A 22,830-nucleotide genomic window follows, 5' to 3' on the forward strand; every position below is an offset into this window, starting at 1 on the left:
ACAAATCCCGTTCCACACCTTTGTGGGAGGATTAGTAGACCACTCCCCTTCCTTCCACCCGGAGCGCCCGGAGAAGCACTGCCAGAGGGGATCCACCGCAGTGCCAGAGGGAATCCACCTCACTGCCAGAGAGGCTTTTAAGGATCTGCATGGCAAGACTTTGGAAGGCTGTGTGCTTTTATCAGTAGGCCCCATCCTCTGTCTACTACAGGTTGCTCATATTGAGCTTTTTAGAGATCTGAATTTGTGTTTTGTCTGTGGAGCTGAGTCTGTTTAGAATCCTCAGTGCTCGTGGGAGATGCTGCTTGCTTTATTTTCCCTCGTTTCCTAGTCTCGTCCCAATAAATGGGTTTAGTCGTTAAAGGAAGCTGCTGACTTCAAGTTGTTTCAGCTGCCGACGCATTTCTGTCTCCAACTCCACTCGATAAAATGTCAATCACTATCTGATTGATCGAGCTCGGGGGTTGTTTCAGGGCTTGGGGTGGAACACATTTACTTATTTCCTTCTTTCCCGCCTCTCTACTTAATCAATCATCTTTGTTGGTTTAGACATTCCTCTAGTGCTTGTCTTAACTCTCCCTCCCTCCCTCCCTCCCTCCCTTCCCTCTCTCTCTCTCTCTCTCTCTCTCTGTCTCTCTCTTTCTCTCTCTCTCTCTCTCGCTCTCTCTCTCTCTCTCTCTCTCTCTCCTCTCTCTGTCGCTCTCCCTGTCTCTCTCCTCTCTCTGTCTCTCTCTTTCTCTCCCTCTCTCTCGCTCTCGCTCCCTCTCCCTGTCTCTCATGCTCTCTCCTTCTCTTTCCCCCACTCTCTCTCCTCTCTCTGTTTCTCTCTTTCTCTCCCTCTCTCTCGCTCTCGCTCCCTCTCCCTGTCTCTCATGCTCTCTCCTTCTCTTTCCCCCACTCTCTCTCCTCCCTCGCTCTCTCTCCTTTATTCCTTAAATTCTCTCTCTCTAATCCACATTATTCTCTAAGTCTCCATCTCCAGACTGACCCCTGACCCCTGTCCTCTGTCCCTGCAGGTGAAGGATGTAGGATGATGGACTCCAGCCCTGACCGGAGGGCCACCCTTCCTGGGGGCCATGACCCAGTGGTGGAGAGGGAGCTCATGGCTTTGGGCTCGCGGCCCCCAGGGGCCCAGGACCCAACACACCCCGGCAGGCAAGCTCTCTGCGGAGGGACCGATGGGGGGCCAGGGGCCCTAGTCAGACACCTGGGTGTGGAGCCCTTGATCCGGGCGTCACACGCTAACCTGGCTCGCACTAACCAACCCATGCTGGGGTCAGAGGAAAGTGTGTCTGTAGGAAGCGACTACTATGGAAGCATGTTCAGCCTCTACAGGGGAAGAACGTTTTCCATGCCTTTATAGGGACAACTTCTTCTTTTCACTGATTAGAAAAAGAGTGTTCTCCAAACCAATTTCCCAACTTTAACAGATACAACAAACACAAAATATTACACATCATGATTTTCCTAGATCCATTTATTCCCAAAGATTTCATATTTTCTATCAAATTGATAATGTATTTTAAATTTCCTTTTCACAAATCATCATTGCTTCCGATAGTATATTATTTCTGTTTGTTAAATCATACCTTCCTTTGACTTCATGCCATGACATTTTCCAGCTGTGTTCAGTTCTGTCTTGAGCTTGGTTCCAGTTTATTATGATATCAAAAAGTACCACTGAAGCCTTCGGTTTCCCTGGGTTTTTTGCTGCATGCCATGTATATTGACCAAATGGTTTCCCGTGTTCTACTAGCATTACCGTCAGATAATCCTGGATATCTTCATGGCGTTGGTGTCACACGCATGAATGGAAGTGTGAATCAAAGCTGATGTTTGTCTGCATGTCTTTGCGAGCTAGTTTCATCCCAACTAAACTGACTGTGTGTCCAGCTAACATGAGAGGTGTGTGTGTCAAAGCATGTGTGATTGTTTTCATAGTTGATGAATAGGGGTCTTTCCTGGTTATGTTGGAAGAGTTAGTATTAGATTAATTCATACAGCGCTCGTATTATTTCTCTATGTGTCACTGCAACATGATAACATTGACCTGTGTCCTGCCATTCCAGTCACTCCCAGTAGGCCTTGGAGCTTGAATGTCTTCTAACTGTATTCTCCATTGGCCTGTAGAGGGGGAACATACACTTGACAGGGATCATGAATTGGAAACATACAAATATACAATATGATCTATTTGGCTCCTACACATGTTGTGTTAGACCCATGCATTATCTACTATAGTGTATTGAGATTTGTGTCCATATAAGTGAAATGTTATCTGTGCTAAAATCACTTCATTTATGGCCATTCCCATGTTCTGTTTATTTGTGAAAGGTACTTCTGTCCTGATGAGAAATCAACACTCAAATTATGTTGACTATAAACAGTATTACTATTTCATAAAGCAGTGGACACTCATTTAAGTAGACACACACACACGCACACACACACACACACACACACACACACACACTCACACGCACACGCACACACACACGCAGACACACACACACACATGCACGCACACACACACACACACACACACACACACACACACACACACACACACACACACACACACACACACACACACACACACACACACACACACACACACAATTACGAGATTCAAACAAACGTTCTCAAGCAAATATCCTCTACCGAGCGCACAAACATCCAATGGCTTTTCTTCCTCTTCCAAAAACCTGGGCCTCTCCTTGTCCCTTCTTCATATGTCTAACTTTCCATTTTCCTAAAACCCCCATCTTCCAGGATCCCATCTCCTTCCCTCCCCCAAACCCAAACAGGCCCATCCTTCAGTCCTGCCTCACCCCAGTCCAGTCAAACTGTATCCCAACCCACAACATCTCTCAGCTCCCATAAGAACAGTGTCACCTCACACAGTACCCAAGACCCTTCCCTAGGAGGAGCTGTGGTCAAAAACAAAAAACTCCCTGGGATGTTTTCAGGAGCCTCCTCCCATACTTCAAGCAGCGGCAGCAGTGGTGGCAAGACACCCAAACTGGCCCGCGCCGCACCCAAGATCTTTGACAAGATTAAGGAGTTTGAACAAAAGGTGGGTGAGGTGAGTGCGGGGGTCAGATCTGGGCGCTCTTTTGGCCGGGCGGCATCCTGCGATCTGGAGGGGGTCTCCAAAGAGGAGGGGACAAGCCAGCCGGATGCCGCGGCCTCGAGGCGCTCCACGTTCGGAAAGAAGAGGGCCTCGTCTCTGGAGGACAAACCAAGCTACCAGCAGAGGGTCCAGAGCTTCCAGAACAAGTTCACAGAGGAGCTGGCCAGGATCAAGAAGCTGGTGGGGAGGCCCAACCTGAAGAAGGCCTACTCCACCGAGCAGTTGCCCCAGATGGAGAGACAGTCCGTGGGCGAGCTGGAGCCCATTCCCCCTCAGGTGGTCAAGAAGCTGGAAGAGAGGGCGAAGGTCCTGGAGGAGAGAGGACTATTAGGGAAGAGCATTGAAGAGAGTGTTTCATCCCGAAAATCATCCCAATCCCATGAGAAGGGTCTGACAGATCAAAGGAATGTTCCTCAACGGGAGCGGCATGATTCAGCTTCAGCTTCAACGTCAGCTCAGCCGTCTGAGTCTAAAAGTGTGGGGAAAGGCTCTGTTTCCATGGAGACAGTACTGGTTAACCAGTTACCAGGACAACGATCACCCTCATCAAGAGTCACGCGGAAAAGCCCAACCAGGTAGGCTGAGATGATCCATTAACATTGTGTGTGTGTGTTTGTGTTGGTCGATTTGTGTGTACGCATGTGTGTGCCTGTGTGCGTTGGTACACACTACTCTGACAGCTCAATAGTGATATATGTACACAGTCATTACAGATAAAAATGACATATTCCTTTCTATTCTATTTTCTGTGCCAACATTACATAATGCACAGGGAAGGTCTTTGGAGCTCTCCCACAGCGGTGAAGCCTCCACACATGGCCGAGGAACAACCACCTGTATCTCCAACACCCAAAGGGCCTTTGGCTGATAAAGAGCTGGAGCAGCCTCCACCCAGGATGGACCACCCCGGGTCTCCAACCCCTACCGCACAAAGAACACCTCCTACCTACCCCAAAGGGCCTTCCTCTCCTAAAGAGCTTGAGAAACCTCTACACCACCGCAGGCCTCCAAGCCCCAGGTCTCCAAGCCCCACCATGCAGAGAGGACCATCACCGACCCCTGCCAAAGAGCCAGCCTCTGCCTATCCCCCCAAGCCCCCACGGCTGTCCCCCACCCCCATCTCCACCCCTTCCATCAGCCCTCTAACGAAGAGACGGAAGGGAGAGCCGGGGAGGACGTCTCCCTCGCTGAAGATGACCATTCCTACCATCCTGGTGGAGGACGAGCTCATGGAAATGGAAGAGGAGGAGGCCGGAGAGAAGAGAGAGAGAGAAAAGACGAGAAGAGCAGGGAAGAAGGAGGGCAGGGCTTCCAAGACACAGAAGAAGGGAAAAGTCTCGGGAAAGCCTTGGGAAAGTCAGCCTATGTCTCCTGAGACAGGTAGGACACTGAATTGCAGGTATCCACTGGGCGACACATCAGCTAGACATTAATGTGCTACCGTCCTAAATAGATTAATATCTACAGTATAGAAGGAAAGTACAGCACCTGCCTTTCTGTTGTAGGAGACGATTCAGATGACTCTTACATGTCGGCAGATGAGGGGCCAGCTGAGAAACCAGCGTTTGAGAGGCCCCTGGGGGACACCATCGCCACCTCTGGCTCTGAGGTCCTGCTCAAATGTGTCATCACTGGCAGCCCCCTCCCAATAGGTAGGTCATCTCCAGGTAGAGGTTAAGCAAAGCTCTGGGGTCAGCTTTTGCCTTTCCCAAACACATTTGGACCATGATGAGGTAATACAGTGATTTCTGAAAGTATTCAGACCTCTTGACTTTTTCCACATTTTGTTACGTTACAGCCTTATTGGATTAAACCGTTTTTTCACACAATACACACAATAACCCATGACAAATGACAAAGCAAAAACTGGTTTTTAGACATTTTTGCAAGTTTGTTAAAAATTGAAAATGAAAATATCACATTTACATTAGTGTTCAGACCCTTTACTCTGTACTTTGTTGAAGCACCTTTGGCTGTGATTACAGCCTTGAGTCTTCTTGGGCCCCATATACACCCACCACTGCGACCTGTATGCTCTTGTTGGCTGGCCCTCGCTTCATATTCGTCGCCAAACCCACTGGCTCCAGGTCATCCATAAGTCTTTGCTCTGTAAAGCCCCGCCTTATCTCAGCTCACTGTTCATCATAGCAGCACCCACCCGTAGCAAGCGCTCCAGCAGGTATATTTCACTGGTCACCCCCAAAGCCAACTCTTTTTTTGGTCGCCTTTCCTTCCAGTTCTCTGCTGCCAATGACTGGAACGAATTGCAAAACTCACTGAAGCTGGAGACTCATATCTCGCTCACTAACTTTAAGCACCAGTTGTCAGAGCAGCTTACAGATCATTGCACTTTATCATAGCCCATCTGTAAATAGCCCACCCAACTACCTCATCCCCATATTGTTATTTCTTTTTTTGCTCCTTTGCACCACAGTATCTCTACTTGCACATTCATCTTCTGCACATCAATCCCTTCAGTGTTTAATTGCTAAATTGTAATAATTTCGCCACTATGGCCTATTTATTGCCTTACCTCCGTAATCTTATTTCATTTGCACACACTGTATATATACTTTTCCATTGTGTTATTGACTGTACATTTAGTTTATTCCATGTGTAACTCTGTGTTGTTTGTGCAGCACTGCTTTGCTTTATCTTGGCCAGGTCGCAGTTGTAAATGAGAACTTGTTCTCAACTGGCCTACCTGGTTAAATAAAGGTGAAATAAAATATATTTTAAAAATGACGACACAAGCTTGGCACACCTGTACTTGGGGAGTTCCTCCCATTCTTCTCTGCAGATCCTCTCAAGCTCTGTCAGTTTGGATGGGGAGCGTCACTGCACAGCTATTTTCAGGTCTCTCCAGGGATGTTCGAATTGGTTCAAGTCCAGGCTCTGGCTGAGCCACTCAACTCAAGGACATTCAGAGACCTGTCCTGAAGCCACTCCTGCATTGTCTTGGCTGTGTGTTTAGGGTCGTTGTCCTGTTGGAAGGTGAACCTTCGCCCCAGTCTGATGTTCTGAGTGCTCTGGAGCAGGTTTTCATCAAGGATCTCTCTGTACTTTGATCTGTTCATTTTTCCCTCGATCCTGACTAGTCTCCCTGTTCCTGCCCCTAAAAATCATTCCCACAGCATGTTGCTGCCACCACCATGCTTCACCGTACATGTAGGGATGGTGCCAGGTTTCCTCCAGACGTGACGCTTGGCATTCAGGCCAAAGAGTTTAATTTTGGTTTCATCAAACCAGAGAATCTTGTTTCTCATGGCCTGAGTGTCCTTTAGGTGGCTTTTTCCAGGCGGGCTGTCATGTGCCCTTTCATGTGCTGCAGAGATGGTTGTCCTTCTGGAAGGTTCTCCCATCTCCACAGAGGAACTCTGGAACTCTGCCAGAGTGACCATCGGGTTCTTGGTCCTGACCAAGGCCCTTCTCCCCCGATTTCTCAGTTTGGCCGGGCGGCCAGCTTGAGGAAGAGTCTTGGTGGTTCCAAACTTCTTCCATTTAAGAACAATGTAGGTCTCTGTGTTCTTGGGGACCTTCAATGCTGGAGACTTTGTTTGGTACCCTTCCCCAGATCTGTGCCTCGACACAATCCTGCCTTGGAGCTCCACAGACAACTCCTTTGACCTCATGGCTTGGTTTTAGCTCTGACATGCACTGTCAACTTATATAGACAGGTGTGTGCCTTTCCAAATCATGCCCAATCAATTGAATTTATCACAGGTGGACAATCAAGTTATAGAAACATCTCAATGATGATCAATGGAAACGGGATGCACCTGAGCTCATTTCCGAGTCTCATAGCAAACGGTCTGACTTATGTAAACAAGATATTTCTGTTTATTATTTTCTATATATTTGATAAAATGCTAAAAAACTATTTTCGCTTTGTCATTATGGGGTATTGTGTGTAGATTGATGAGTTAACCATTTTTAGAATAAAAATTATTTTAGAATAAGGATGTAATGTCAGAAAATCTGGACGAAGGGAAGGGGTCTGAATATTTCCTGTATGTCAAACTGACCTTGGATTGGTGCTTAGGGGCCACACATCATTCTGCACCTAGACACAGGGAAGGGACTGTGATTAAGTTGTCTGAGCGTGGTCTGAGATGTGTCTTTGTGTGTGACCCCTTGGAATGCAGTGACTTGGAAGAAGAGTAACATTCTGATAAGGAGCAGCCCGTCCCATGTGGTCAGGGCTGAGGGGGAGCAGCACTCCCTACTGATAACCCAGATGAGGTCTGGAGACGCTGGGACGTACTGCGTCACCGCTGTCAACGCGGCCGGGAAAGCATCCTGCAACGCCACGCTCTACATCAAATCAGGTGAGCGGGGTTACAGACAGACACACTCACACAGGCATGAACACAGAAGGTCATACATTCTAGTTGATCAATTGACTAGGAATTAAAGGCACACCATTTGTTGTTGTTGTCTGGGATGCACACACACACACACACACACACACACACACACACACACGCACACGCACACACACACACACACACACACACACACACACACACACACACACACACACACACACACACACACACACACACACACACACACACACACACACACACAGACAGATGCATGCACGCACACACACGCAAACACCACAAGTCCCCATCCTAATCCCCTGCCAGCTCTGCTCTGACATTTTGTCTTCATAACAACAAAGGGGCATCCCATCCCTAGCACAAGCTCCATTCACAGATAGTTGCCATGGCAACTCAAAATTTTTGAAAGGCATTTGGGTCCCCTGGTGTATTTCAAAACAAAGATTTGCCCTCCAGTCACTAAAGGTCCCCGGGTTTTCAGTCAGTTAGGCGGATGTTCAAAACTGGGGATTAGTCTTTGTCAACAGAATGAGTATTCCTCTTGGACATAAAACTTTAGTTTGTGTATTATTAGCTGAGATGTCTGTTGGTTTCATCAATAGTCAATAGTTAGAATTGTGGTTATATAAAAAGATAAATCACACCACAGCTCTCAATGCAGACAAACAGTACCACTCCTGCATCAAATCAAAATGCAACCACAGTCCTTTGCAGTCACTTGAGTAATGGCTGCAATAATACAATTATTACCTCAAACAGAAACACACAGATCTCTGTGACAATCCAATATACATACAATATGCTCATAAATGTCTCTCGCTCTCTAAGAGCCACTCCTTCCATATCTTTTGAGGAAGCCAAACTATTTAAACTTCCTTTGAATGTGCCACAAGCTCTTTATCCAGTCCTGTAATGTCTCTGCACAGTGTTACCCTGTAGAGGGAACGCTACTGCTGTAGTTTTCTGGCACTAGCTCAGCGTCCAGGCCTGCTTGGCCATATTAGGCCAGTGGAGGCTACCACTAGGTATTTATAGCAGCCTCTTGTTCTCAATGGCGGTCTGTTGTATGTCCCAGTGTGAGATTAATGTTACGATCACAGACCCTTTCTTCATCTGCGATGATTCCACCCTGAGATGCTCAAGTCAGGGGAATTGCCAAACTCATGCACAACGAGATTATGAATCATGTTGCTATGGTTCTGTGGGGTGGGTGAGGATTTTGGCGCATCAAGTTGGGATTTATACGGTAGTGTATTAGAGGAGATTTAGGGTATTAAATGTCTGAATTTAACCCACGTACATCAAATGCTGAGTTTTTGCAACTGGAGTATATACCCACAATATGAGATGCTTTCCAAAAGTCTTTGGTGTTTATGAATCACGTAAATACTGCAATATTGCAGTCTGACTTGAATTTAACAGTTACATTTTTTTTTGTATCAAAGCCTTTAGGCTACAGGGAATGTGGGTTGATGTAATATTGCTGGAGGACAGAGAGAAGGAAGAAGATAATTTGGAGCTGAAGAAGAAGGAGGAAATTGAGAGGGAGAGGAGGATGAGATTGAATTGGTAGATTATTAGCAGCAGGCTAGGTCTTGCTTCATGCAGCATTTGTGTAAACGTTGGCAGCATTACAGGAATAAAGCTGGTGCTGGTTGTCTGTGCACAGGCTCGACTCAGACATGTAACTTCTTAGGTGAGTCCTCGATCTCCACTTCTGAAACGTCTTAGGCATAGTTAGAAGAAATTGGAACATTTTAACATCAATGGGTTTTCACTTGTTTACTCGTTCATTTCTGGTTCTAAGACCTCGAAACATCTGGAATGCCTGTATGTCCTCTGTTCTTTCTGCAGACGTCCTTGTTTAGCTTTAGTCTCTGTGATTTTGATCACTTTATCTCTTCATGTGTGTGGCCAAGCAATCGAAGCAAGCAGTTTCTATATATACTAAGCTACCCTGTTCTTTTTCCTAACAGGAGAGAAGCTTTTCATGTTTTATCTATAGCTTCTGTCGATTGTTCTCGTTCTATTGTCAGAACATTGTCTGTTTATCTTGACAGTGAAATTGAATTCTGGAGCCCATGGTTTTGTAAAGAGGTGGCTGCTACAATACTATGGTTCCTCTGTGGAGCTGAATTAACTGTGACTTGTGGAGAGGCTGGTGGTGGAGACAGTGTGTCTCCTGTGGCGCTGGGCTAGTCTCACAGAATGATTGGGTCAGGGATTCAGGGATTAATCCATTATCTGTCCAGCGCTGGTCACTTCAAAGGGTCTCTCAGCAATGTATGTGTGTGTGTGTGTGTGTGTGTGTGTGTGTGTGGGTGGGTGGGTGGGTGGGTGGGTGTGGATGTGTGTGTGGGTGTGTGTGTGTGGGTGTGTCTCCATCGCTCCAGCCAAATCTCTCATCTCTTCAAACACTCTTGTCACCATGGTGACAAGTAGAGCAACACACAAGCAGAACACGAGACAGTGGAGCACTCATACGCTGCTTGTTGGGAAGCTAATTTGAAATATTCTAGCAATTCAGTTAATGCTTATTGCTACATTCTCTGAGCTTTATGCCTCACAAACACTATCAAGTTACAATGTGTCCATTTTGTTAACTACGTTGCCATATCGGGTTGGTCCTTAAATGTCTTTGTGGAATTATTGTGAGTAATGTTTGATCTATATTTCAAAATTAATTTTTATTTCCCTGCCTCGCTCTGTGTTGCATAGACAGGACAATGCGCTTGTTCTGTTCATTTTGATGCTGCAAAGGATCGTGCTCACATGGGGCACCATTTTGTAGGGACCAGTGGAGGCTGGTGGGAGGAGCTATAGGAGAATGGGCACATTATAATGGCTGGAATGGAATTAATGCAGATGAGTCAAACGTGGTTTCCATATGTTTGATGTGTTTGGTACCGTTCCATTACAACCATTACAATGAGCCTGTCCTCTGATAGCTCCTCCCACCGGCCTCCTCTGGTGGGGACATCCTTAAAATACATTCAAATGATACAGTATATGATAAACAAGTATTATGTTGTTACTCCAGAGATGACCCAGGTGCATGGTGGGAAGCCGAGCAGCTTGCCCCTGGTGGAGGTCACGAGTCCCCTCCAATCAGACGAGGAGTACCTGAGCCCTCTGGAGGAGGTCATGGAGATCGGAGAACCACCCTCACGAGGGGTGGGGCCACAGTCTAAATACGCCTTCTTCAAAGATCCTCCCTCCTTTCAGGTAAAGAAGATTCAGGGGGCATCTCAATAGTCTAAGGGGGATTTCTCCCCTCGCCATTGAGTATTCAATGTACCGGCTTTTAGACAGTCTTAGTCTTTTGGTTTGATAGGCAGCACTGAATGACCATGGGGTGACAGAGGGACAGGAGGTTACCATGTCTGTCAAAGTCAGAGGACAGCCTAAACCTATGGTGTACTGGTAAGAATACAGTATTCAGTGTGTTTCAGTACAGTTTGTCATGTCTTTCTCTCGTCTGCTTTTGCAAGAGCTCAGAATGTACCTGTTTTTATCACCTAGGTTGAGGGACAAAGGGACCCTAAAAACCAATGGCAGATTCATTGTGCGTGAGACAGAGGACGGCACCAGTGAAATGATCATCACTTCAGCACAGAGATCTGATGCAGGACTCTACACCTGCAAGATCATCAACGAATACGGAACCAAGCAGAGCGAATGCAAACTAGAGGTCAAAGGTAAAGATCACTCCAAAATCCACAAGACCAGCGTCAGTTACTGACCATTATGGTTGGTGCCAGCTGCATTTTGAAAAAGCTCAAAATCAAATCAAAGTGTATTGTTATCGCAGGTGCAGCAAAATGCTTGTGTTTCTAGCTGCAACAGTAACAAATCTGTGTTGGTCTCTCCTCTGTCTTTTCCCCAGCCTCCCCGGCACAGGAAGCCCTGGCCATCATCCGAGACGTGCAAGACGTGGCGGTGACGGCCGGAGAGTCGGCCATGTTTGAGTGTCACATGACCGGGCCTCTGGATGTGGAGGTAGACTGGCTGTCCAATGGGAAACTGGTTCAGCCGGCACTGCTCAACTGCAAGATGACCTTTAACGGGAAGAGGTGGGTAGGACTAGACCAAGGCTCTCCAACCCTGCTATCGCTCCAACCCTAATCTAGCGCACCTGAATCTAATAAGTAGCTGGTTGATAAGCTGCATCAGGTTTGTTACAATTGGGGTTGGAGTGAAACCCTACAGGAGGGTAGCTCTCCATGAACAGGGTTGGAGTGAAAACCTACAGGAGGGTAGCTCTCCATGAACAGGGTTGGAGTGAAAACTTACAGGAAGGTAACTCTCTATGAACAGGGTTGGAGTGAAACCCTACAGGAAGGTAACTCTCTATGAACAGGGTTGGAGTGAAACCCTACAGGAGTGTAGCTCTCCATGAACAGGGTTGGAGTGAAAACCTACAGGAAGGTAACTCTCTATGAACAGGGTTGGAGTGAAACCCTACAGGAGGGTAGCTCTCCAGGAACAGGGTTGGAGTGAAAACCCACAGGAGGGTAGCTCTCCATGAACAGGGTTGGAGTGAAAACCTACAGGAGGGTAGCTCTCCAGGAACAGGGTTTGAGTGAAAACCTACAGGAGGGTAGCTCTCCATGAACAGGGTTGGAGTGCCCTGGCCTAGACACTATGAAAGGGAAAGGTGCCTCAATACTTTTAAGTTAATTCCTTCCCTTTCCCTTGATTGAATGGATGAGAGCGATAGAGGGTGTGCCTCCAATCTTTGAATTGATTTCCTTTCCATGCCCCTTTCTCCTTCATCCACTCTGATCTGAGAAGATTGGATGGTTTGTCAGAGCACTATGGAGGGGGCCTTCAAAATTCAATTTCTGACATAACAACATTTCATCCGTAAGCAAACTGTGAATGGACATTCACTTTTTGTAATGAAGGAAACAGCCCACACAAGTGGATGTGAGGCAGTGTTAGCTCATGGAGCGTGTAATAAGGTCCAGGCAGCTGACAGAGGGGATTTCTATTACAGGTGCCGGCTGCTGTTAAACTCAGTACATGAAGACGACAGTGGAACCTACACCTGCAAGCTGAGCACTGCCAACGGTAAATGACAACTCCAGAAAGAAAACTGCCTTGCCAAATAATGGGTTTATACGACAGTAATGAATTGCTGCCGTTGTAAGTAATGTAATGATACAGCCACACTATTTGGCAAGAACCAAAAATGATGATCACACAATTTCAACCAATGAGTTAAAACCTCTTTTTTTAATCATTTGTAAATCACTTATTGTCTATAAACTACTTAAAAACCATTAATGTAATTGCTGGTGATTTTCCTTCCTGTTCCAGAGGAGTTGACCTCCAGTGCCCACCTAAAGGTCACTCCCTCCAGGGAGCCCCTGTTCACCCGCAAGCTGGACATCCTGGAGGTCATAGAGGGTCGCACCGCCCGTTTTGACTGCAAGGTCAGCGGGTCCCCATCTCCCATCGTTACCTGGAACCATTTCGGTAAGTATCTCTCTTAGAAAGTACTGTATTTCCTATTGGTACAGAATGGACAGCAAATTGGTCATATAGGCTAGTATGGCTCGTAATGTCTCTTTGTTACCCCAATGGTTGACTCTTTATGAATCTACCATATTGTGTTTATCTCCATCCAGAGAACCCGGTGGAGGAGAGTGAGAATGTGCGTCTCCTGCAGGAAGGAGGCCGTTACTCATTGGTCATCACCCACGTCAGCAGCGACACGGAGGGCTTCTACACAGCCGTCGCAAAGAACGCACACGGAAAGGCGGAGTCCACAGCCGAACTCTACACGCAGGAACCGCGGCCCGCTATCTCTTCTCACATGTACGGTGTAAACCATAGACGTGGGGTGATCCCACTAGTCTGAAGTGGCTTCTTCTCCTCATCTCAGTAATTTAAAAACAAATAATAGGAGTGTTTCATTGTCTTCTCTTCTGTATTTCCCTTTCCTTCGGTCTCTCATTCTATTTGCTTCCTTCTTCTCTCCAGGGCGAAGCTGGAGAAGATGCCTTCCATCGCTGAGGAGCCGGAGGTTCTGGAGAGCGAGGTGGAGCAGGAGCAGAGGACCATGCCTGACTTCGTCAAGCCCCTGGCTGACCTGGAGATGATCGAGGGGAAGGAGGCGGTTCTAAAGTGTAAGGTGGCGGGCCTGCCCTACCCCACCATCGCCTGGTACCACAACGGCAAGATGATACACAGCACAGACGACAGGAAGATGACCCAGCGTAAGGAAGCAATCTCTCTCTATTTCTCTCTCTCTCTCTATTTCTCTCTCTCTCTCTCTGTCTCTCTATATTTCTCTCTCTCTCTCTCTCTCTCTCGTTTGCTCTCTCTCATTATTTCCATCCCTCCTCTACTTGCCTCATCTCTCTCTCTCTCCCTCCTCTACATTAGTCATCTCTCTCTCTCCCTCGTCTACCTGCGTCATCTCTCTCTCTCCCTCCTCTACATTAGTTATCTCTCTCTCGCTCCCTCCTCTACCTGCATCATCTCTCTCTCTCCCTCATCTACCTGCATCATCTCTCTCTCTCTCTCCCTCCTCTACATTAGTTATCTCTCTCTCGCTCCCTCCTCTACCTGTGTCATCTCTCTCTCTCTTCCTCCTCCAGACAGGGATGTCCACAGTCTGGTCATCCGCTGTGTGTGTCATGGCCACGGGGGCGTCTACAAGAGTGTCATCTCCAACAAAGTGGGGAAGGCAGCCTGCTACGCACACCTCTACGTCACAGGTATGGATGGGGACCATCCACCAGCAATCACAGCAACAGGTGCTCCAACCAAAAAAGCCACGAGAATCATTGTGCCAACTGATTACAGTATGGGTGTGTTGGTACATTTGTATTTTCTTTTGGTAGATATTGTTCCTGATCCCCCCGATGGTCCTCCAGTGGTAGAGTCCGTAACAGGGAAGACCATAACACTCAGCTGGAAGAAACCAAAGAGGCTTGACTCTTCCATAGGTATGCCTCAATATAACTGAGAGTCACAGGGACCTGGATTCGAGTTCCTTTCAGGCTCCTCTGCCCTCCAAATGCGCTACACTACAGTAACCCTCATGGTTGTACTTCCAGATGGCAGTTCTTTGATGTATGCAGTGCAGCAGCAGCCTCTGGGTTCCATCCAGTGGAGCATCATAGCCTCCAACCTGAGAGAGACCACCTACACAGTCACCGGTCTCTCCAAGGGAGTCCGCTACGCCTTCAGGGTCCTAGCGGCCACCGCCAAGCTCCTCAGCAAACCCTCCCCCTCCACTGACCTGGTGCAGCTCATGGATAGAGGTGCTTATATAAGCTCCAAGTCTCCACAGTTATGTTGGAGGGTCAAAGGTTAAATGGATTTATGTAAACATAGTGCAAAAGCAATGTCACCAAACACATTGCAGCAGGTGTACAAAAATATTATAATTACATGGTCCTTCGAGCCGGATATGTAGCCAGATATATAGGATCTACTATTGTGAGAGAATGATGGTCTGTCAATACATCCGAGATGATGGTTTGATCCCCTGATAATTTGACCTTTGATCCCTATCAGGTCCCTATCAGAGGAAAGCTCCCATCATCCTGGACAAGCCTGACGTTGTGTACATGGTAGAGAACCAGTCCGTGAGCATCACCCTCACCCTTAACCACGTCAATACTGTGGTCACCTGGAAGAGGAGGGGAGTGGTTTTGCTCAACAAGCCAGGGATGTTTGAGATGAGCATGCCAGACGACGACCAACACACCCTAAAGATCCAGAGGGTGAAGAGCACTGACACTGGTCAGCTGGTCTGTACAGCCAACAACCAGTTTGGCAGCGACCTCTGTACCATCCTATTGGCCATGGCAGGTGAGTTTGGGGTCAAAGTTCACCCCTATGTGCAGATCTAGAATCAGCTAACAGCCCTGGTGCTTACTGTAACTATGATGAGGTAAAAAGACGAACTGACCCCAGACTCTCTATCCTCCTTTTCTCCCAACAGTGCGTCCTAAATTTGAGTCCATCATGGAGGACTTGGAAATACATGTAGGAGAGACATCTCGCTTTGCTGTGGTTGTCGAGGGACAACCCGATCCTGATATTCTGTGGTACAAGGTATGATAAGAGTCAATGGATGGATATCATATCATTAACCACATAAACTTATTCTGCAGTGATTAAGCAGGTTGTTGGATGATTAACTCCTTTGTGGTTCCAGGAAAACAAACCTTCTCCTCCATGATAGTTGATTAAGTGGAATTGATTGTGGTTATCTGTTCTGTGGTTCCAGGATGACACTCTGCTGTCAGAGAGCAGTCACTTCACCTTTGTGTACGATGATACGGAGTGTTCCCTGGTGGTGCTGAACGCCCGGCCTGAGGACTCAGGGGTGTACACCTGCACCGCCAAGAACCTGGCTGGACAAGTCTCCTGCAAGGCTGAACTCACCGTTCACAATGGTCAGGACCATAGTCTATATTGTCTGAAAAGTATAAGGATATATATAGATATTGGAATAAGTCTGGAAAACATCTACAAGAATGATACTTAGTGCTTATATAATTGATTAATTACTGTTGATTAACACACCCTTATGGTAAGGTATTAAAGACACACTCTTGTTGAAAAGTGTGCTTTTTCTGCATACTGAATATTGTTAACATAGTACCAAGGCTTTTCCTTGGTACCAAGGCTTTTCCTATTATTTGTTGGATTGCATCTGTTTGTCCTTGTAATATCTCAGCCAAAGCTTGTTGTAATCGAGAGTTAAACAACCAAATCTGCTCCATATGGGTTGGACCACAAGGTGTCTGAGACTATTAAACCATCTGTCAGCCCACACACGCACGCACGCACGCACGCCCACACTCCCACACACACACACGCACACGCACACACACGCACACACACACACACACACACACACACACACACACACACACACACACACACACACACACACACACACACACACACACACACACACACACACACACACACACACACACACACACACACATACCCACACACCCACTAACCCACATTAACCTTGCCCCCTGTTCCAACCCTTTGCCTGCAGTGAGGAAGGAGGTGGTGGAGCCCATGGAGGATGAGGGGTCCATTTTGAGGAAGATGAGGAGGCTGACTGATTACTACGATGTACACAAGGAGATAGGACGGTGAGTCATGGACCAGGCAATCACCAATTTCATCTGCTCAGCCAGGCTAGCTCTTCTGTATTTAAAGGCTCTGCGAGTGGTACCTACTATCTGTATTAAATTGCACTGTGAACGGTGGCCACAAAGGTCAGTAGGGGGAATTCCACCACACCAAACAACACACTGCATAATGATAGCAGACAGAAATAGAGGAGAGGTGAGTCACCCGTCAATAGAGGAACACATCACAAAGGCTTTTTGTTTTTCTCTGGTAGAGCTTGGCTTGACTCACCAGAAGTTAAACGATAACAAGGTGTCACGTACCGTGTAATACTCATGTCCCTTTACTTTCTCAACTAGGACTTTTGGTTTCTCAGAACTCAATCCCATTGAAAGATTTGGTCATTCTCCTAGAGTTATTGCAATGATATCATCATTGTGCGACTGTTTTCCAGTGGGGCGTTCTCCTATGTGAAGAGGGTGTCTGAGAAGAAGGGGAAGGTGGAGTACGCGGCCAAGTTCGTGTCTGCGAGGGCCAAGAGGAAGGCCTTGGCCCTGAGAGAGATGAACCTTCTGTCAGAGCTGAACCACGAGAAAATCCTCTACTTCCATGACGCCTTTGAGAAGAAGAACATGGTTGTCATCATCACTGAGCTGTATCCTTTCACTGACTGATTCTTTGATTCATTTCAGTTGTCAGAAAACCCATAACATGATGACCTAACCGGTTCTGCGCATGCGTCCGCGTTCGCCATCGTGTGCCTTCATGCGCATGTTGATTTTGTCTCTCCCCACCAGACGCTTTCACGACACGCAGGTTAAAATACCAACTGTGAACCAACTATATTCATTTGGGGAGAGGTCAAAACACATTAAACATTCATTGACATTTAGCTAATTTGTTGCTAACTAATTTGTCCTGGGCGATAAACCAAAGACAGTACAGTATTCAGATAGGCTAAAACTGCTTTTCCAATAGAAATCCCTGATCACACTTGTAGGCGATGTCATGGTGACGTTGGCTAGCAAAGCTCATGTATAGAAACAGGTCATTCGGTCTCGCGCTGAACTGCGACTGTGCAGGCCGTTAAATCAAAGGCATTCCTTCCATATAAAGTTGTTTTTGTCACTTTGACAAGGTTGGAAAAATAACATGTTCAACTCCTTAAGACATTGGCTCCAATCTAGGTTGTGTCTTTAGATTTTGAGAAGAATCTTGAGAAGAACCCTTCTCAAACACCAAACCCCGGTCTAGTCTGTTTGCTCTGTTTCACAAGTGTTCCCTTAAGTCTTGCGATGTAGCGCCTCTGGATTTAGAAAACATTGGTTTATTTTACCTGAAATGCTTATGGTCCTTTTTTTCTGGATCTTTGTAGAATTTTGACCCATTTTGAGTCACTCAAAGTCGTGTGTTCTCTACTTCAATAATTAATCCACAGATAAAGAGGAAACCTAGTTAGTTTTTACTTAGTTTTCTTTGATTCATCTCTCCTCGTTCATTCTTCTTCTTCTTCTTCTTCTTCTGTGGATGTTATATGGCGGTTGGCATTACCACCACCAACTTGACTGGAGTGTGGACCCCGTTCATCTTTCAATCACCCATGTGGGTATATGTTTGTAAAACATATGGAGAGGCGGGACTTGCAGCGCGTCACGTGTCTAAAATAAAACTATTTTAGCACCTGGATACACAGACGCTCGCGAGCAGTTTGGATGAAATGATTGAATAACATGTATGTGTACATTTATTTTGCAACGCTCGCACACGCACCGTGGGCAGTCTGGTCAGCATGTAAGAAGCCACATTACAAGAGATGAACATTTTGAATGTAACATATCCTCTGAGACAGTATTGTATTGGTTGCGACAATGTTGCATCAAAAACTAAAGCCATCAATGTACTCAATTTAGCCCAGATTTCAACCAGAAACCAACATCGTGGTTCCTAGAATTGTTTGTTTTCAAATTATATTCATTTTTGTTTACAGCTAGATCCAATATGGATCAAAATATGGCATTGATCCAACGTCTTTGCATAAAATCCTCTCCATGAACATACCAGAGCCAAGAGCCTTCTTCCCACCTTCTTCCCACTGTGTGGATGAGAAAGAACTGGTGCATAGCATTAATCTCAATGTCCTTTCTGCTCCCCTGGAGGCATGACTGAACCGAAGCGCTACTTTTTCCTGACTCATCACAGATTGGTTTCATTACCAGGAGACGCCATGTGTGGGAGTTTGGTTCATTTATTATAAAAAATGTCATTTGCCTCCCACTTGGACTATCGCGATAAGGTTATCACCATAGACTTATATAACAATTGCATCATTGTATCTGTCTCATGATGGCGCCTGTGAGAGCATGTGCAACGCCATTGAGGCCATCTCCATTTTGAAGTAGTCCACCTTCTACTACGTCTATGAGTTGGTGAACAAACTGAAAGGGTGCATAGTGCCACCTGTACTGTGTTGTTTGCTCACAAGTAGAATTCATTGGCTGATCCCTTCTGATGACACAAATTGAATCATGTGATCCTTCCTTAACCCATAGGAAGTCCCACCCAGTTGATTACTTCAAAATGGTGAAAGTCCTCAATGGCGCTGCCCATGCTAAAATGGGATTTGGGGCACTAGAGTCCTCTATCTATCTCTATGGTTATTACACACTATACTTCTATTCTCCTTAACTGCTGTGTGAAGATGCCATGAGGAGCTTCTGGACCGACTGACCAAGAAGACTACCGTCATGGAGTCCGAGGTTTGCCTTGGCCTGTTGGCCTTATGTTTGAGTGTGCTTTGGATTGCATGGAAAAATCAACCAAGAACGACTCAATTATCTTTATCTAAAAGATAGCAAAATTCAGTCAAATAGTTTTAAAAAAAATATGTTGCGCATACAAGAATGTAGAAAACAGAAAGTAGAATGTAGAATATAGAATATATAGTGTAGAATATAGACTGTAGATTGTAGAATGTAGAATATATACTGAACAAAAATAGGAACGCAATATGTGACAATTTCAACAATTTTACTGAGTTACAGTTCATATAAGGAAATCAGTCAATCAAAATAAATAAATTAGGCCCTAATCTATGGATTTCATAGGCTCACTCACTTGGGAGCCAGACCCACCCACTGGGGAGCCAGACCCAGTCAAACAGATATGGTTTTTCCCCCACTAAATGGTTTTATTACAGACAGAAATACTCCTCAGTTTCATCAGCTGTCCGGGTGGCTGGTCTCAGACAATCACGCAGGTGAAGAAGCCAGATGTGGAGGTCCTGGGCTAGCGTGGTTACACTTGGTTGTGAGGCCGGTTGGACGTACTGCCAAATTCTCTAAAACGACGTTGGAGGCGACATATGGTAGAGAAATTAACATTAAATTCTCTGTCAAAAGCTCTGTTGGACATTCCTGCAGTCAACATGCCAATTGCTCGCTCCCTCAAAACATGAGACATCTGTGGCATTGTGTGACAAAACTGCACATTTTAGAGAGGCCTTTTGTTGTCCGCGGTACAAGGTGCACCTGTGTAATGATCATGCTGTTTAATCAACTTCTTGATATGCCACACCTGTCAGGTGGAGGGATGCTCACTAACAGGGATGTAAACAAATATGTGCACAACATTTGAGAGAAATATGCTTTTTGTGAGTAAGTAAGATTTCTGGGATCTTTTATTTCAGCTCATGAAACATGGGACCAACACTTTACATGTTGTGTTTATATTTTTTGTTCAGTGTAGAATGTAAAATATAGAATGTAGAATACAGAATGTAGAATATAGAATGCCAAATGTGTTAAAGGAGATATTCTGTGCTGCAGATCCGGTCCAGTATTCAGCAGGTGCTTGAAGGGGTCAGCTACCTTCACCAGAAAGACATTGCTCATCTTGACATCAAGGTACATCAGATTTCCACTGTGCAAGGGACAAATACAGTACTTTAATCACAAGCTATTACACAGTGCATTTGGAAAGTACTCAGACCCCTCAACTTTTTCCACATTTTGTTATGTTACAGCCTTATTCTAAAATGTATTTTTTTTAAATTGCCCCTCATCAATCTACACACAATACCCCATAATTATGAGGCAAAAACAGGTTTCCAGACATTTTTGCAAATGGCAGCGATTACAGCCTTGAGTCTTCTTGGGTATGACGCTACAAGATACAAACTTGGCACACCTGTATTTGGGGAGTTTCTCCCAGTCCTCTGCAGATCCTCTTAAGGTCTGTCAGGTTGGATGGGGAGGGTTGATGCACAGCTACTTGCAAGTCTCTCCAGAGATGTTCGATCGGTTCAAGTCCGGGATCTGGCTGGGCCACTCAAGGACATTCAGAAACTTGTCCTGAAGCCACTCCTGCGTTGTCTTGGCTGTGTGCTTAGGGTCGTTGTCCTGTTGGAAGGTGAACCTTTTCCCCAGTCTGAGGTCGTGAGCGCTCTGGAGCAGGTTTTCATCAAGGATCTCTCTGTACTTTGCTCCATTCATCTTTGCCTCAATTCTGACTAGTCTCCCAGTCCCTGCCGCTGAAAAACATCCCCACAGCATGTTGCTGCCACCACCATGCTTCACCGTAGGGATGGTGCCAGGTTCCTCCAGATGTGACGCTTGGCATTCAGGCCAAAGAGTTCAATTTTGGTTTCATCAGACCAGAAAATCTGTTTCTCGTGGCCTGAGAGTCTTTAGGTGCCTTTTGGCAATCTTCAAGCGGGCTGTCATGTGCCTTTTACTGAGGAGTAGCTTCAGTCTGGCCACTCTACCATAAAGGCCGGATTAGTGGAGTGCTGCAGAGATTTTTGTCCTTCTGAAAGGTTTTCCCATCTCCATAGAGGAAGTCTAGAGCTCTGTCAGAGTGACCATTGGGTTCTTTGTCACCTCCCTGACCAATGCCCTTCTCCCCCGATTGCTCAGTTTGGCCGGGCGGCTAGCTCTAGGAAGAGTCTTGGTGGTTCCAAACTTCTTCCATTTAAGAATGATGGAGGCCACTGTGTTCTTGGGGACCTTCGATGCTGCAGACATTTTTTGGTACCCTTCCCCAGATCTGTGGCTCGACACAATCCTGTGTCGAAGCTCTACGGACAATTCCTTTGACCTCATGGCTTGGTTTTTGCTCTGACATGCACTTTCAACTGTGGGACCTTATATAGACGGGTGTTTGCCTTTCCAAATCATGTCCATTAAATTGAATTTACCACAAGTGGACTCTGATCAAGTTGTAGAAACATCTCAGGAATGATCAATGGAAATGGGATGGACCTGAGCTCAATTTCGAGTCTCATAGCAAAGGGTCTGAATACTTATGTAAATAAAGTATTTCTGATTTTTACAAATTCTAAAAATCTTTTTTTGCTTTGTCATTATGGAGTATTGTGTGTAGATTGCTGAGTTTTTTATTTTTATTTAATCAATTTTAGAATAAGGCCGTAACGTAACAAAATGTGGAAAAAAGTCAAGGGGTCTGAATACTTTCAGAAGGCACTGTATAACAGATACTTCTGCAATTATCAACTTACTTAATATAACAAGGAAAGAATATTTCAAACCCAAGAATACATACTACTCAGATACCAATGTATTTTCCTCACTCAAAACATGTACACTAAAATGAATAACATTACACAAATCAAGTCATAGTTTTACATAGATCAAATTACAGAGGATGGTCTCTAATGTACATTTTATTTGTATTTTTGAATATTAGCATGAAAATCTGTTGCCGATTGGACAGAAACCTAGCTTAATAATTCCCTGTTTTCATCCAACTCACCCAGCCTGAGAACATCCTCATGGCAGGCCGACACAGTGACAAGATCCGCATCTGTGACTTTGGCAATGCCGTCAAACTGGGGACCAATGAAGCCCACTACTGCAAATACGGCACTCCGGAATTTGTTGCCCCGGAGATCGTTAACCAAACGCCAGTCTCCAAGGCAACAGACATCTGGTGAGCACCTGGTCGGGGGAGGGGGCTGGAGACTCCTTTAATCAATTTCCTGATTAACCATGATTTTATCGCTCTCTCCCTCTCTCCTTCATCTTGCCCTCTGAAAGTCATTTCTCTCCCTCTCTCTGTTCACAGGCCTATTGGGGTTATCACTTACCTATGGTGAGTGGTTAAGGTTCTGGTTGGACTAAGAACATGATAAATGTGTCTGGTCGAGATATTCTTAGAATTCAATACACCTTTTGCATTACATTTCTGTCAATCTTGAAATGTAATTTTTCTCCA

At 45.8% G+C, this 22,830-nt stretch overlaps 1 protein-coding gene across 6 annotated transcripts in view; it reads left to right on the forward strand.

Moving 5' to 3' along the window:
• Positions 1 to 22,830, forward strand: part of LOC110496998 (striated muscle preferentially expressed protein kinase) — a 55,815-nt gene that overhangs the window by 20,069 nt on the left and 12,916 nt on the right. For 5 of the 6 annotated variants that reach the window (XM_036951936.1, XM_036951931.1, XM_036951933.1 and 2 more), the window contains 25 exons: positions 1,017 to 1,155; positions 2,773 to 3,708; positions 3,906 to 4,513; positions 4,639 to 4,785; positions 7,279 to 7,461; positions 10,520 to 10,704; positions 10,814 to 10,902; positions 11,002 to 11,177; positions 11,366 to 11,552; positions 12,479 to 12,552; positions 12,802 to 12,960; positions 13,113 to 13,302; positions 13,468 to 13,703; positions 14,088 to 14,246; positions 14,334 to 14,438; positions 14,550 to 14,756; positions 15,013 to 15,309; positions 15,443 to 15,555; positions 15,731 to 15,899; positions 16,520 to 16,619; positions 17,054 to 17,254; positions 19,298 to 19,355; positions 20,424 to 20,501; positions 22,373 to 22,545; positions 22,681 to 22,707. In XM_036951936.1, the coding sequence (XP_036807831.1) occupies positions 1,017 to 1,155; positions 2,773 to 3,708; positions 3,906 to 4,513; positions 4,639 to 4,785; positions 7,279 to 7,461; positions 10,520 to 10,704; positions 10,814 to 10,902; positions 11,002 to 11,177; positions 11,366 to 11,552; positions 12,479 to 12,552; positions 12,802 to 12,960; positions 13,113 to 13,302; positions 13,468 to 13,703; positions 14,088 to 14,246; positions 14,334 to 14,438; positions 14,550 to 14,756; positions 15,013 to 15,309; positions 15,443 to 15,555; positions 15,731 to 15,899; positions 16,520 to 16,619; positions 17,054 to 17,254; positions 19,298 to 19,355; positions 20,424 to 20,501; positions 22,373 to 22,545; positions 22,681 to 22,707 (4,996 nt within the window). The remainder of the gene's footprint in view (positions 1 to 1,016; positions 1,156 to 2,772; positions 3,709 to 3,905; positions 4,514 to 4,638; positions 4,786 to 7,278; positions 7,462 to 10,519; positions 10,705 to 10,813; positions 10,903 to 11,001; positions 11,178 to 11,365; positions 11,553 to 12,478; positions 12,553 to 12,801; positions 12,961 to 13,112; positions 13,303 to 13,467; positions 13,704 to 14,087; positions 14,247 to 14,333; positions 14,439 to 14,549; positions 14,757 to 15,012; positions 15,310 to 15,442; positions 15,556 to 15,730; positions 15,900 to 16,519; positions 16,620 to 17,053; positions 17,255 to 19,297; positions 19,356 to 20,423; positions 20,502 to 22,372; positions 22,546 to 22,680; positions 22,708 to 22,830) is intronic. The other variant, XM_036951932.1, reaches the window with a different exon arrangement.

Source organism: Oncorhynchus mykiss, chromosome 18, assembly GCF_013265735.2.
Source record: "Oncorhynchus mykiss isolate Arlee chromosome 18, USDA_OmykA_1.1, whole genome shotgun sequence".
NCBI classification, from domain to species: domain Eukaryota; kingdom Metazoa; phylum Chordata; class Actinopteri; order Salmoniformes; family Salmonidae; genus Oncorhynchus; species Oncorhynchus mykiss.